The 13,147-nt window shown below is 38.9% G+C and overlaps 1 protein-coding gene across 9 annotated transcripts in view; it reads left to right on the top strand.

Annotated features, from left to right (window-relative positions):
- Positions 1 to 13,147, top strand: part of WNK2 (WNK lysine deficient protein kinase 2) — a 2,812,908-nt gene that overhangs the window by 2,607,741 nt on the left and 192,020 nt on the right. For 7 of the 9 annotated variants that reach the window (XM_044078133.1, XM_044078139.1, XM_044078132.1 and 4 more), the window contains one exon: positions 11,405 to 11,449. The exons of the other annotated variants lie outside the window; for them this stretch is intronic. In XM_044078133.1, coding sequence (XP_043934068.1) covers positions 11,405 to 11,449 — 45 coding nt within the window. The remainder of the gene's footprint in view (positions 1 to 11,404; positions 11,450 to 13,147) is intronic. 9 annotated transcript variants of the gene reach the window in all.

The raw sequence follows: 13,147 nt of genomic DNA, 5'->3' as shown, positions 1-13,147 counted from the left end.
TCCTTACATTATTGAATACATGGTGATCAAGAGACAGTTCACTTTCGATGCAAGTTCCTAGATTCCTGACTATAGTCATTGTTTTAGTTTGTTAGTTGGGATATTTTGTAGACACCCTTAGGTTTATGGATATCAGTTGGGTATGACTATCCTGTGTTTCCAAAAGTCAAACATTCCTCTTATGCTGTGCTGATGATGTCATAAGAAGTAGAACTATGCATGTCCACAGCTAGAGGGGTTTGGCTTTATTGGCCTGAAATTGTCCATAAAAAGGCATAAAAGAAAAAAAGTCATGGATATTCAGAAATGCCATTTAGCTGAAACGCATGATTTCCTTAAAGAGTAATTTACATATATCCCATCTTGCCTCTGATACAAGAGGTTTAACGTATTACACAGTGGAAATTCTAGCTTTGCTAGATTTTTCTTTTTGTGTTTTTAACCAATCGGTTTTCCCGTGTGACATTTTTACTCATTGTTTTAGTTTGCTGGTTGGGATATTTTGTAGACACCCTTAGGTTTATGGATATCAGTTGGGTATGACTGTTTTTCCAAAGGTCAAACAATTTTTTTGCTGTGCTGATAATGTCATAAGAAGGCAGAAACATGCATGTCCACAGCTAGAGGGGTTTGACTTTACTGGCCTGAAATTGTCCATAAAAAGAGTTAAAAGTAAAAGAAAAAAGTAATGGATATTCAAAAATGCCATTTAGCTGAAACACCTAATATTCTTAAAGGGTAATTTACATATATCCCATATTGCCTCTGGTACAAGAGGTTTAAGGTATCACACAGTGGAAATTCTAGCCTTGCTAGATTTTTCTTTTTGTGTTTTTAACCAATTGGTTTTCCTGTGTGACCTTTTTACTCATTGTTTTAGATTCCTGACTATGTGATCAACTTTCAGGGATGTGTTAAATGAGAAACAAGTGAAGTCATGCTTCCCAAAAGATATTCTTATACATACTAGGTATTTATTTTTAGTCCATGGTTTTTACAACAGTTATTAGTTTGGGAAAAGCCCTCTTGGAGGATTTTGGTGCTTCCATGGGGGTTGAAGGCACCAAGTTTACAGCTGTCTGCAAATGTGATTAGATAAAAATCCTTAACATTTGTTTTGACCTCTGAAAAGTAAATGCCAAAGAGGGGAGTGGTCAAAGGACTGAAGTCTGGGGTACATTGCTACTGACTGGCCTTTTGGAGAAGGTAGGACTGCCCACTCTAATTTCCTGGTTTCAGTTTGTAAGCCAATTTGCTATCCAACAATTTACATAGGGATTTTCCTTTAGCTTTAGAATTAATATATGATACCAGAGTGTGTGGTGTAGTGAATGCCTTTACAAAGTCTAGATATGCATTGTATACTGATTTGCCATTATTCATTGTTTCAGTAACCTTCTTGTAGAAGACGGCCACATTAAGTAGGCAGGATCTATCCTTGACAGATACAAACTGACTTGCGTTGTGAGTTTATAAGTTAAGTATTTCCTTATTTTAATTCTGCAATGATCCTTTCCATAGCTTTACATATGAGGCTGGTCAGACTTGTGTGTTTATAATTACTCAGGTCAGTTAACACTCCACCTTTGTGCCTGTTGGGGGGGGTGATATTGAATAACCTCTGTAGGGGGTTTGAGAAGTCATGTTTCAGACTGACCAGTAGGTAATCCTGTGTATTATCCAGCGTTATAGAAGTAGTGTTCTTGGCCTCAGATAGTTCTTTGAGGATTTGTTGTTGGCGATTTGAGTAGAGTATAGATGCAGGTATGTGAACTGGGAATGTAGAAGGGGTGGTAAGTTTGAACTAACTGTCCATTAGTAGATTGACTATGTCTCTGGGTCTGGGTATGTGATATCCTCTACTATTATCGCCACGCAGTGCTAGGCATTGTTTCTGAGATTGCTAACATGGTTAAAAGAAGGCTTTGTGGTTATCCTTCAGCTGGGTGGCTATTTTTACCTCTTATGCGGCTTTAGTTAATTTGATCAGGGTCCAGAGTTCCTTTTTCCTTGTTTAAGTTTAGCAAGTGCACTATTGGTACCTTGAGAGTTAAATTTATTTTCATGTGCAGTGATTTTTTTTTTTCATTTACTATAGCTCCTGCTTACATTAGGGTTTTACCATAGAGGTTTATTTTTAAATTTGGCAATGTAGCTACTTCTGAGGGGGGACAAATGTGTTTGCACAGCTTTATACATGTGCATAAAATGTGAGAGTGCTGCATTTCTTGGCATTTAGTTGTAGTCCATGTTTTTACACCAGCTATTTGTTTGGGAAAGGGCCTCTTAGAGGATTATGGTGTTTCCTGGGGTCATCAAGATGGAAGAAGCTTTTGAATTTAGTCAGGTCATCACTCAGTTTTAGACAATTAGCTGTGGCATAATCTCTGAATATTGAGGTATTAGAAGTTGCTTTCTGCTACATTATTAAGGTGAATGTAACTCCTTTGTTGTCTGATTTGTCCAGGGAGAACATTTCAATTTGTGGGGAGCTGAGCTGTCCCATATTAGTAAGGTCCAAATCCAAGATTTTATCATTCCTGGTTGGGGACTTGGGGTACACACTAATTGGTCTAGAGAGGTTGTATTGATGAATTCCAGAAATTTCTGGGCATACATGTTCGAGGATTTATACATTGGTGAAATCTTCAAATAAAGTGGTTTTGCCTTAATGCATAGGGACATCATACTGGTTAGGTAGAAGGTATGGGTTGAGGGGTATTGAGAGTGAGATCTGCCATTATGTGATAAAAGGGTTTTGTTAATAGTAAGTTGGACATGGAGGAGTTCCAGGTCATTGTTGTATCTAATAGGTCTAGAAAATATTTTTTTAAATATGGAGGCACTGTCACCTTTAGTGCCTTCATCAAATGTGGTGGGACCCACACATGTGGTAAGCTTTAAAAACCTGCACTGATGAAGTGCTGTCATGGATTTTGAACCAGGTCTCTGTGACAATGCATGTATCAATTTTTTCCAGGCTATGCACTACTTGTAAGGAGTAGAGTTTAAGCCCCCTAATATGGAGCAGCATTATGTTTATGATATCCTGATTCTGTTTTGTTATGTTGGAAATGTTAAGTATGACTAATATTGCTAAAAATACACTATGGGGGTAGACAAGGATTTAGCCAATATCCAAAAGCCTTGGGTGAGGTACAGGTGCAGGCCATCCTTGGCAAAGCAGTTAGGCCTGTCTTCCATGTCCTTCTAGGCTGATATATGTTGTATCCCCTTAGTATGACACCAGACACCAAGACAGTTGTTGAACTTTGTGATATTTTGTTTGCATCGGTCCTGGTTATGGTACAGTGCTGCTCAAGGCTATGTTCATACTTGTCTTAGGCACACATTCTGAGAGCTCCATCATGTGTCTCTTCATGCAGACCAGAGAGGTGCATCTCAAGTCATTTACACCCATGTGTACTATGATTGTGTTTTGTTTGAACTTGTAGAGCAAAGACGTGAGAGCATGTATGATGTGGTGAATTCCTGCACCAGCCAGACAACTGACCTTAACCCTCTCCGTACATAACCCTGCGAGTTGTTACATTTACTATAGAGACATGGGGGGGCACTGCCATGATATGGCAGTAACTGTTGGAATTATGTAGAGGATGTGCAGGCCAGTAATCTTGGCTCGGATGACTGCTACCCCAGCATTACGGAGATTCTCAGTATGCTCGATGATTTGTGGGAGGAAATGTCCCAACTGCAGAGTACCTGGAGTATAGGGATAGAAAGCATGCACGCACACACACTCTGCTGCTGAAGGTGCTGATGGCAAGCATTATCTCGATACATGCATCCTCGAGACACACTGTAACTGCCATTCAGTTTGTCCTAATAGTCTATGCAGTTCATCGCCAAAGGAGAGTCCAAAAGCAAAGTGGTTAGGCACAGGCCATCCCAAGTCAAACTACACAGATTATTGATGAGAAGGCAGAATTGTTGCTTGTGGGTTCATGGCATGCCACTCCTGGTTGTGGGTGTTGCTGCTTCTCCATCTCATCATGAGGGATACATCCTCAGGGTGCATATGCATGGGTCCATCATTTGAGCCTTTCCATTGTTTGCCACAAACTGGATTGAATCCTGACTCTGCATTCTAACAGTAATGTTGTGGCAGCATAGCCCCACTGATGGAGGTGATCCCTGGTACCCCATAAATCACCAGGGTATGTGGCTGCTGTGTGCACCTCTTTGTAACCCTTCCTTACATTACAACATTGCAGTCACCTGTCATTGTTCATTGTGTTCCCCCAACCTGGGCAAGAGATAACTGTGCCCTGCCCACCCATACTCTGTGTGTAAATGGTGAAGTTTGATGCACAGCAGTGCCAGTCCAAGCACTGTTCTGTATAGGCTGAGCATGGTAACGCATGTACCATTTCATTCTACAGTGGATATAAAAAGTATACACACCCCTGTTAAAATGCCAGGTTTTTGTGATTTAAAAAAATTAGACCACATTAAATCATTTCAAAACTTTTCACACCTTTAATTTGACCAATAACCTGTACAGTTCAATTGAAAAACAAATCTGTTAGGGAAAATAATAAAAAAACTTGCAATAAACTGGTTGTGTAAGGGTACACATCCTTAAACTAATACTTTGTTGAAGCACCTTTTGATTTAATTACAGCATTCAGTCTTCTTGGGTACACACCTGCCATCAATTAAAGAGACTGTGATTAATCTGAAATAATGTTCAGCTGTCCTAGTAGGATTTTCTTGATATTTACTCAGTTGCCTGCTACAGCAAAAGCCATGGTTCACAGAGAGCTTACAAAGCATCAAAGGGATCTCATTGTTGAAAGGTATCAGTCAGGAGAAGGGTACAAAATTTTCCACAGCATTAGATATACCATGGAACGCAGTGAAGACAGTCATCAAAAAGTGGAGAAAATATGGGACAACAGTGATGTTGCAAAGAACTGGACATCCCTGCAAAATTGATGAAAAGACAAGATGAAAACTTGTCAGGGAGGCTGCCAAGAGACCTACAGCAACACTAAAGGAGCTTCAGGAATTTCTGGCAAGTACTGGTTGTGTACTACATGTGACAAAAATCTCCCGTATTCTCAATATGTCTGGGATGTGGGGTAGGGTTGCAACACAGCAGCCTTTTCTTACACAGAAAAACATCCAGGCCCAGCTAAAATTTGCAAAACAATACATCACGTCTCTCAAAAGCATATGAGAAAATGTGTTATGGTCTGATAAGACCCAGGTTGAACTTTTTGGCCACAATTCCAAAAGGTTTGTTTGGTGCAAAAACAACACTTCGCATCCCCAAAAGAACACCATCCCCACAGTGAAGCATGGTGGTGGCAGTATCATGCTTTGAGGTTGCTTTTCTTCAGCTGAAACTGGTGCTTTAGTCAAGGTGGAGGGAATTATGAACAGTTCCAAATGCCAGTCACTTTTGGCCCAAAACCTTCAGGTGTCTGCTAGAAAGCTGAAGATAGAAGAGGAATTTCACCTTTCAACATGACAATGACCCCAAGCATACATCTAAATCAACAAAAGAATGAGTTCACTATTAGGAAATTAAAGTTTTGGAATGGTCCAGCCAGAGCCCAGACCTAAATCCAATACAACAACTGTGGGGTGACCTAAAGAGGGCTGTGCACAAGAGATACCCGCGCAATCTGACAGATTTGGAGCACTTTTGCAAGGAAGAGTGGGCAAATATTGCCAAGTCAAGATGTGCCATACTGATAGGCTCCTACCCAAGAAGACTAATCGCTGTGACTAAATCAAAAGGTGCTTCAACAAAGTGTTAGTTTAAGGGTGTGCACACTTATGTAACCAGCTTATTGTATGTTTTTTATTTTTTATATTTTTCCCCTAACATATTTGTTTGGTTTTCGATTGAATTGTACAGGTTATATCGCACATTAAAGGTGGGAAAAGTTTTGAAATAATTTATTGTGGTCTCATTTTTTTTATATCACAAAAACCTGGCATTTTAACAGGGTGTGTACACTTTTTGTATCCACTGTATGTTGTCCATAGTTGTAGAACAGAACTACCCTTTTGCCTCTACTGGTGTATGTTAGAACCATGTCTTCCTCAGTTGTGATACTGTCGTTGAACATTCATTATTTTTACTCGGTAGTCTGCTGCCTTAAATATATGGCAAGCCCTGCCATGATGTTCATCTACTACTCCATTTGTTTACACAATACCACGTTGTTGACCATGGCGCGCGCACACATATCTTGCTGCGTACGTCTTGACTATATTGAAATGGCTTTTCTAGGGTGTCTAAGCATTGGAAGTGTCCATTTACTCATCTGAATGTCCACTGCATTACTTTTCATCTTTCCTCTTGGGCTGTGTTATAGCCAACTTCCTGGTTGTCTTAGGGTTCAGTACTTGGGGTAATAAACCAGGGCTCAAAAGACATGTTAAACATTACTGGTGACAAACAACATTTTGTATGTACCCTTTCCTCTGCATGCATGTTACATGTCTGCATTGGCCTGTCTTATCTGGCATGTATGTGCATTTACCTATGAGATGACTCTGTGCAAAGTCCCTTTGCATGAACCATTAATATAGGTCAGACATGTGACAGATATGTGAATTGCCTAAGTCGTGCATATTATAAATAATGCAGTAGGTATTACAGACCACATTGTTCAGGGAAAGGGAGGCCCTTCCTGTTAATCATTTGCCAGTCATCTAGACCATATGGAGTCTTGATAACATGGGTATAATCTATGACTCCTAGAACTTCAAGGCAATGAGGCATGCCATAAAAGGACTGCAATGGTTTAGCTCTCTACTTCTGCTGTCCTGGGTGCAACCAGATATGCTGCTTCACATGTAGCATTATGTTGAAGAACTGATTTAGGATCCCTGCAGTTGACACCTGTGACGTAACATATCCCCTGTCAGTTGCTGGAAGGTCCCTGCACCTAAAAGGCTAATGTTAAATACATTTTTATGCCCACATTAGTGGGCATACTATGCATCCCCAGCCATTCAACTTGTGGGCAATGGTTCCCTATTACATGATCAAAACCTTAGATTATCGAACACCTAAAGGTCAATCATAAATGTCAAAGTCTGATAATTGTGAACCTCAATTTCCACACAGGGAAATGAGTCATTTGGCCATTATACAGCTCTTGTTCTTTTTCTGCTATAGAGTGATCTCGGAGTTGGTATATTTAGTTAGGGGGTGGGGGGCACAGCCCCGCACATTGGGTGGCGTGGGGGGCAAAGCCCCCTACTTCATTTCTGTTTAAAACTTTTTTTTTTAATTTAGTCAACGGCATTGTTTCCCTATGTAGAAATGGCCGATTTTGATGTTAAGTGTTCGATATTTCATGATCGACCTTTAGGTGTTCAATAGTTTAAGGTTTTCATCATATAATATAGATCCATGGGCAACACATTTCATCTAAGTCCTTTCCTACTCAGAAATGGACCACAGTCTGTTGGTGTGTGACTTGGTGGTTTTAGTGCAATAGCTGGGACTACTAGCATTGCAAACATTGTCTACAATGGCAGCTCCCAGTATGTGCTGCAGCATTACTGAATGCTGCTATTCCAAGCATGGGTCCCATCAGTTACACCCTAAATGTTGGCATTCAAAATGGGTATGCACTGATCTTTTACACATTTGAGTCAGCTTAGCTATTTTGCTTCCTTTATTTGCATATTCTGTGTGGGTTATTTATATGTGCTCTTCATTTACATGTCACTATGCAGCCATTAGCTATTTTGACCATTGCATGGTTGTACTACCTGTGTCTCTGAATTTTCCACACCATGAGAGTAGCTGCTACCCATGCTAATTTGACATGCACAGAGCACTAACAGCCTAAGGCTCTCAGCAGTCATTAGCTTAATATAGAAATAAACATTATTGTTTGTGTTTGAGGGTTGCATCTTTGAGGTCATGGCAGGCTGGGATATGAGAAATAACTCATCACAGTGACCAGGAGTTTCATTAGAAAAATAAAATAAAACATACCTTGAAATTGAATTTGCATGATGTAAATAACCTACTTTCAGGCAGAAACTGGAAGGATGTAGCAATGAAAACAAGTGGCTACAGTAATATGGAGAACATCTAACTAAATATTGTAACAAATCCTGAGGTTACTGCATATTGGGTAAGGATAAATGCCACATCATATTGACTTTGGGTTTCATCAAACAATAAGATGAAGTCTGCCACTCAACTGTATTTGAGTTACATGAATGACCTATCCCAGGGAAGAAACTGTAAGGATTTGCTAATGAAAGGAAGTGAACTCCATGAGAAATAACATCTGAGCTGGGCATCCAGCAGGAATTATATATGTTCCAATAGTATATGCATGTGGGATTCTCAAGACTGGAGAGTTTTGTATTTTTTTAAACAACGCATTTTCAAATGTTCATGTCACTGTTGCATTTATTGCAATTTATACATTTAAGTGTTTTGTGGGTTAAGAAGAGTCTTACCATTAACAGACATGTATTTCAGTACTGTATGTACCCTGCATTTGTCTGGCCTGCAGCAAAGTCTTTGTGAGCATTCTTAAGATAATGTCCTGTCCTCTTTCTCCATCTTTGGCATACACATTGATATGCATGGAGTAACTCTCACTTCCATGCATCTCTCCATTGTCAAAGCTACAATGAGTGTCAAGTGTTTCTGTTTTTTTCTTAGTGTGTATAATAGTGATATCTTTCTCCATCTGTTCCTTTGATCCCTTTTAGTGCACCTTGCCATTGATACCAAGATGCAGATGAGTCAGAGTAAGAGTGGAAGAAAATCTGTGATCACTGCTCTTGGTTGATTTGGCAGGCTTTATGAGAACATTTGATTCTGGTTTGGTAGAGCAATGCATGCATTTGAGAACAAGCTTAACTGCAATACTGTGGTCATTGTTTCTTTTACTTTTCTCACAGTCACATCAGAGGTGTATATAGGAGGTGGCTGTCTTTTGGGTCTGTAGAGGAGGTCAGGAGATATGCTGCATGCTACATCATATAGTAAAAAGCTGAAATGCATTGTTGTGGCCATTCTTTCACTTTCATCCCAAACTGTCACCAGAGGGATACAAAGAAGGTGACTACATTTTGAGGGTGGAGGTGGAGGCATATTGTATATATGCAATTAACAGCAACAAGCTGAAATGCATCAAAGAACCATTTGTTCCTTCTCTTTATTAGAGTAAAGCATTAGGGATAGTCTTGAGGAGGCATACAGTATATATGCCTGACAGCAACAAGCTGAAATACTTTAACTGTTGCTATTTGACCCAATCTAACACAAGAGGGGTATACCGAAGGTGAATGCCTCTGTGGGTGGAGGGCTAGAGGTTGTGTGAATGCAAAGGGCAGATATGATAACAGTTAAATAGTCATTATATAACTTGTGAAGAGGTGGTATACATTCTGTAAGAAATTAACTGAAATACATTACTGTGATCTTTGTTTCTTTTAGCCATAACAACAATTCCAGTCACTGAAAGGCACAAACAACAACTTTGAAATAAAATAAAAAAATGTATTCTGTTATAACCAAAGTTTGTTTGATAGAACAAACATTTTTTTAATTTCCAAGCTGTAATTTTTGCCTTTGGTTCTTTTACATTCCTCAAAATTAAGCATCAGAAGTATACACAAAAGCTAGTTGTCTCTTGTATGTGGGATGTGGAGACATATTGTCTATACAATTCTTACAGCACCAAGTTAAAATCTATTACTGCAGGCATCCTTCCAATCACTTTCATCTCAATCTAACATCAGGCTGTGGGAAAGTACAGGGCAGACATTTTCACTATATGGCTTTTCTAGGAACAGTGTATTTCTGTGACCAGCAAGTTGAATAACATTACTGTGGTCATAATTTATTTCACTTTCTACTCAGTGAATCATCAGGGATGTGCATGGAATGTGACCTTTTAGGTGTGTTTGTGAATAAACATTTTGTGTACATATATACAAACATTTTGACATAGTAACTAAGCTAAGTGCCTTAAAAGCAGATCTGTATGTGGTGAGGTGGGTAGCACACACGCATATACACCATACTTCTCAACCTCTTAAAGAAGACATCTGGACAGAGCCATAAATAATGAGGGAATAAAGGCCCAAAAATAAGAAAACTTTTTAAATATTGCTCTAGCAAACTTAGAAAGTTGATAGGATAACAATATTTCCATTAGTGTGAATTTTTAAATCGGTATGCAGTCTGAAACTCAAATGTCTATCATTATTTACTGGCTTCAATCCTCAGTGATTTGCCAATAATTTGCCAGAAAATCAAACTTTTATGAGAAACAGACCAAATATATGAGGTGAAAATCTGGACAGTTGACAGATATAACACACACACACACACACACACACACACACACACACACACACACACACACACACACACACACAAAATTCAAAGTGTGTAAGCTTGACTTTTCATAGCTTTCTGTGAACTTTGTGAAGCAACAGGCATTACTTTCTTTATAATATATTTCATATGGATTTTCTCCAAACCTGGTTCTGGATTTAATTTCTATATGTTGTATTGTCCTCCTTACATTTTCAGCATCGTCTTTCAGTGTTTTTCTACCTATGCCTGTCAGATTTATTTGTTTTTAATCAGGGATGTAGCCTTTTGTTACACTAAGGACTGGATAAATCTTTGAAAGTTTCATTACATCTGCTAGATAAATCTAACAGAAGGCATTTTAATTGTATTTTATTACTGTGAACCATGTGTGAAATGACAGCTGTACCTCAGTTGCAATAACACTACACCACGCTTGCACATTTCACTGTGACACACACAACTTTGAATTCAGTGTTTTATTCCTCCTCCTTGGCATCTGCATTAGCCACAGATTTTAAGAAATTTGGTAAAAAAAATTGAATCACCTAAACAATTGCAACATGTGTGTAAATGCTGTAATTTTATCAATTTAAACAGGTAAATAGGTAAATCCCTAGCCTGTTAATAACAGTAATATGTTTTTATGAGAGGAAGTAAAAAATACTTCTTAGGAGTGCTGCATCAAGTGTTTCCTGTTAATAAAATGGCCTCAGACCTACAGAACAATGTATCTTTATTATATTTGTTGGCAGTATAGTGGTGGTGGAGAGTCTACAGACAGCCAGACTTAGATTATTTTCATTTAGAAGTGTAGATGATTTAAAGTAAAACAAATTTAAAAAAATTATATTGATGAGCACATATTTTTTCTATAATGAGGATGATTGTATACTTTGAGTTTTACAGGTGCACAGTTACTGTTTCTTCCCATCTTGACTAAACTGCTAATTCTCCCTATTCCTAACTCTTTTTTTCTGTGATTTTCAGTTGCCTAAAATTAGCATGTTTGTCTTAACCGTTGTGTAATTTGGTCTAACTGTACATTGTTTTACTTTGTAGGGTCAGCTTTGAAACGACTTTGTCTAGGCAAACACCGCAGTAGTAGTAACTATCCCATTTTTTTCTGTATTTTATCCATTTTCAGCATGAGCTGCATCACGTCTGGCTCATAAACATAAATGTGACAGTTGCGAATCATGTTTATTATACATAAAATGTGCATATCATTAGTGAACACACATCCTATTTAGTCTGAACTGCATGAACTTCAGTTTCTGAGAAGCACATTGTGAGGTAACTGCATTATTTTATACCGTGTTCATTGTATCAGCTTTAGAGAATATGCTATTTCATTTAAAGAATCTGAAAATACTCATCTAAGATATGTGTAATCTATAACCATTTTGCTGCTGCTGGTCCTTCATGGTCAAAGCTGTTCATTTTATTTAAATGCATTGCTAATAATTTATAAAATTCAGCAGTCTGCTGTACAGTGCAAAGGCACAGGTTGTACACATCACAGTACAAAATGTTTAAGGGCAGCAGATTGCATTCATCTAAAAAGAACAGCAAATCTGCAAAACTAAAGAAGAATATTCTTTACATTACAGTATCCAGAAGAGAGAGAAATATATTCTTAGGCTATCAGACATGAAGCTTGGATTACATAATGCAACATATTTGTAGTGAATAATACATTTTAATATTTTAAGAAAAAAATTGTTGTAAATAATACATATTGTTCCATGTTAGGCTAATAGCAGCCCCCAGTAAATATCAAAAGCCCATTATTTAACCCATCAGGTGAAGCAATCCCTCCTGTCATTCTTCAAGCAAACTGAGGCAACAACTGCTGAACTGATGTTTTCATCTTGCTATCTCACAATATTTCACCAATTCAGATGTATGTCCTCTGTGACATTCTACAGCATCTATGCAAAATAGTGTTACTAAAGGGGGACAGCCGTCAAGGTCGTCGTCCTTGTTTTTCCTCATCTAATGCATAGCTGCTGCTGCCTCCTAAAGTGTTGCATTATATGTTTTGAAATGTTTACGTCTGAATGTGACATTCTCAGCAGTGTTCAGGAGTACATGCTACAGGCACTAGAACTGTCTGACACATATACCTTTTCTAGGCATTACATGTTGTTGAATTCCCAAAATCCCCTTCAGCCCTCTGGCCTTCTGTTTGGAGTTGCTGGCTGCTGGCTATAGCCACTTGTCAGTCAAGTCACCACAGAGAAAAAGAAAGGAGGAGGAAGAGAATAGGCACTAGGCTGCAGCAACTCCAGTCCAAGAACAAGTCCAGACTCCAGAAATGCCAGGGGGTAGGCCACCATCATTGAGAAGTATACTGTCACTAAGAGGGGCAACAGCCAATACCAAAGGATACATGGAGGGGAATAAGCACCAGGAGTGTTGCTGTGTTGTGCTGGGTAAGGATCCTGGGCATAAGCCATGGAAAAGGTTGGTCCCTACAGTATTGTCTGAGTAATGGATGCTGAGTATCATGGTGTTAGTGACATCTGTGCTAACAGCCTAAGATAAACCAACAAAATCTGTGCCATTGAAAGTATCCTGAAAGCTGTCATGTGGCCCATCATCATGCAGGTGACCAGCATTAGGGAGATGGTGGCTGATTACATAGGTGATCAGGGGAGGTCAACTGAGAAGACAGAATCTTATGCCTTCATTCCCATGTATCAGGTGACATAACTGCCAGCCAGTCTTCTCTCACCTCCCACACATCCTATGATGATTATTTCAAATCAATATGTGGGGGGGGGGGTGAAAGGATCTGCG

The sequence above is a fragment of the Protopterus annectens genome, chromosome 7.part0 (assembly GCF_019279795.1).
Source record: "Protopterus annectens isolate FY-2018-M chromosome 7.part0, PAN1.0, whole genome shotgun sequence".
NCBI classification, from domain to species: Eukaryota; Metazoa; Chordata; order Ceratodontiformes; family Protopteridae; genus Protopterus; species Protopterus annectens.
This window is presented reverse-complemented; position numbering and strand designations above follow the sequence as displayed.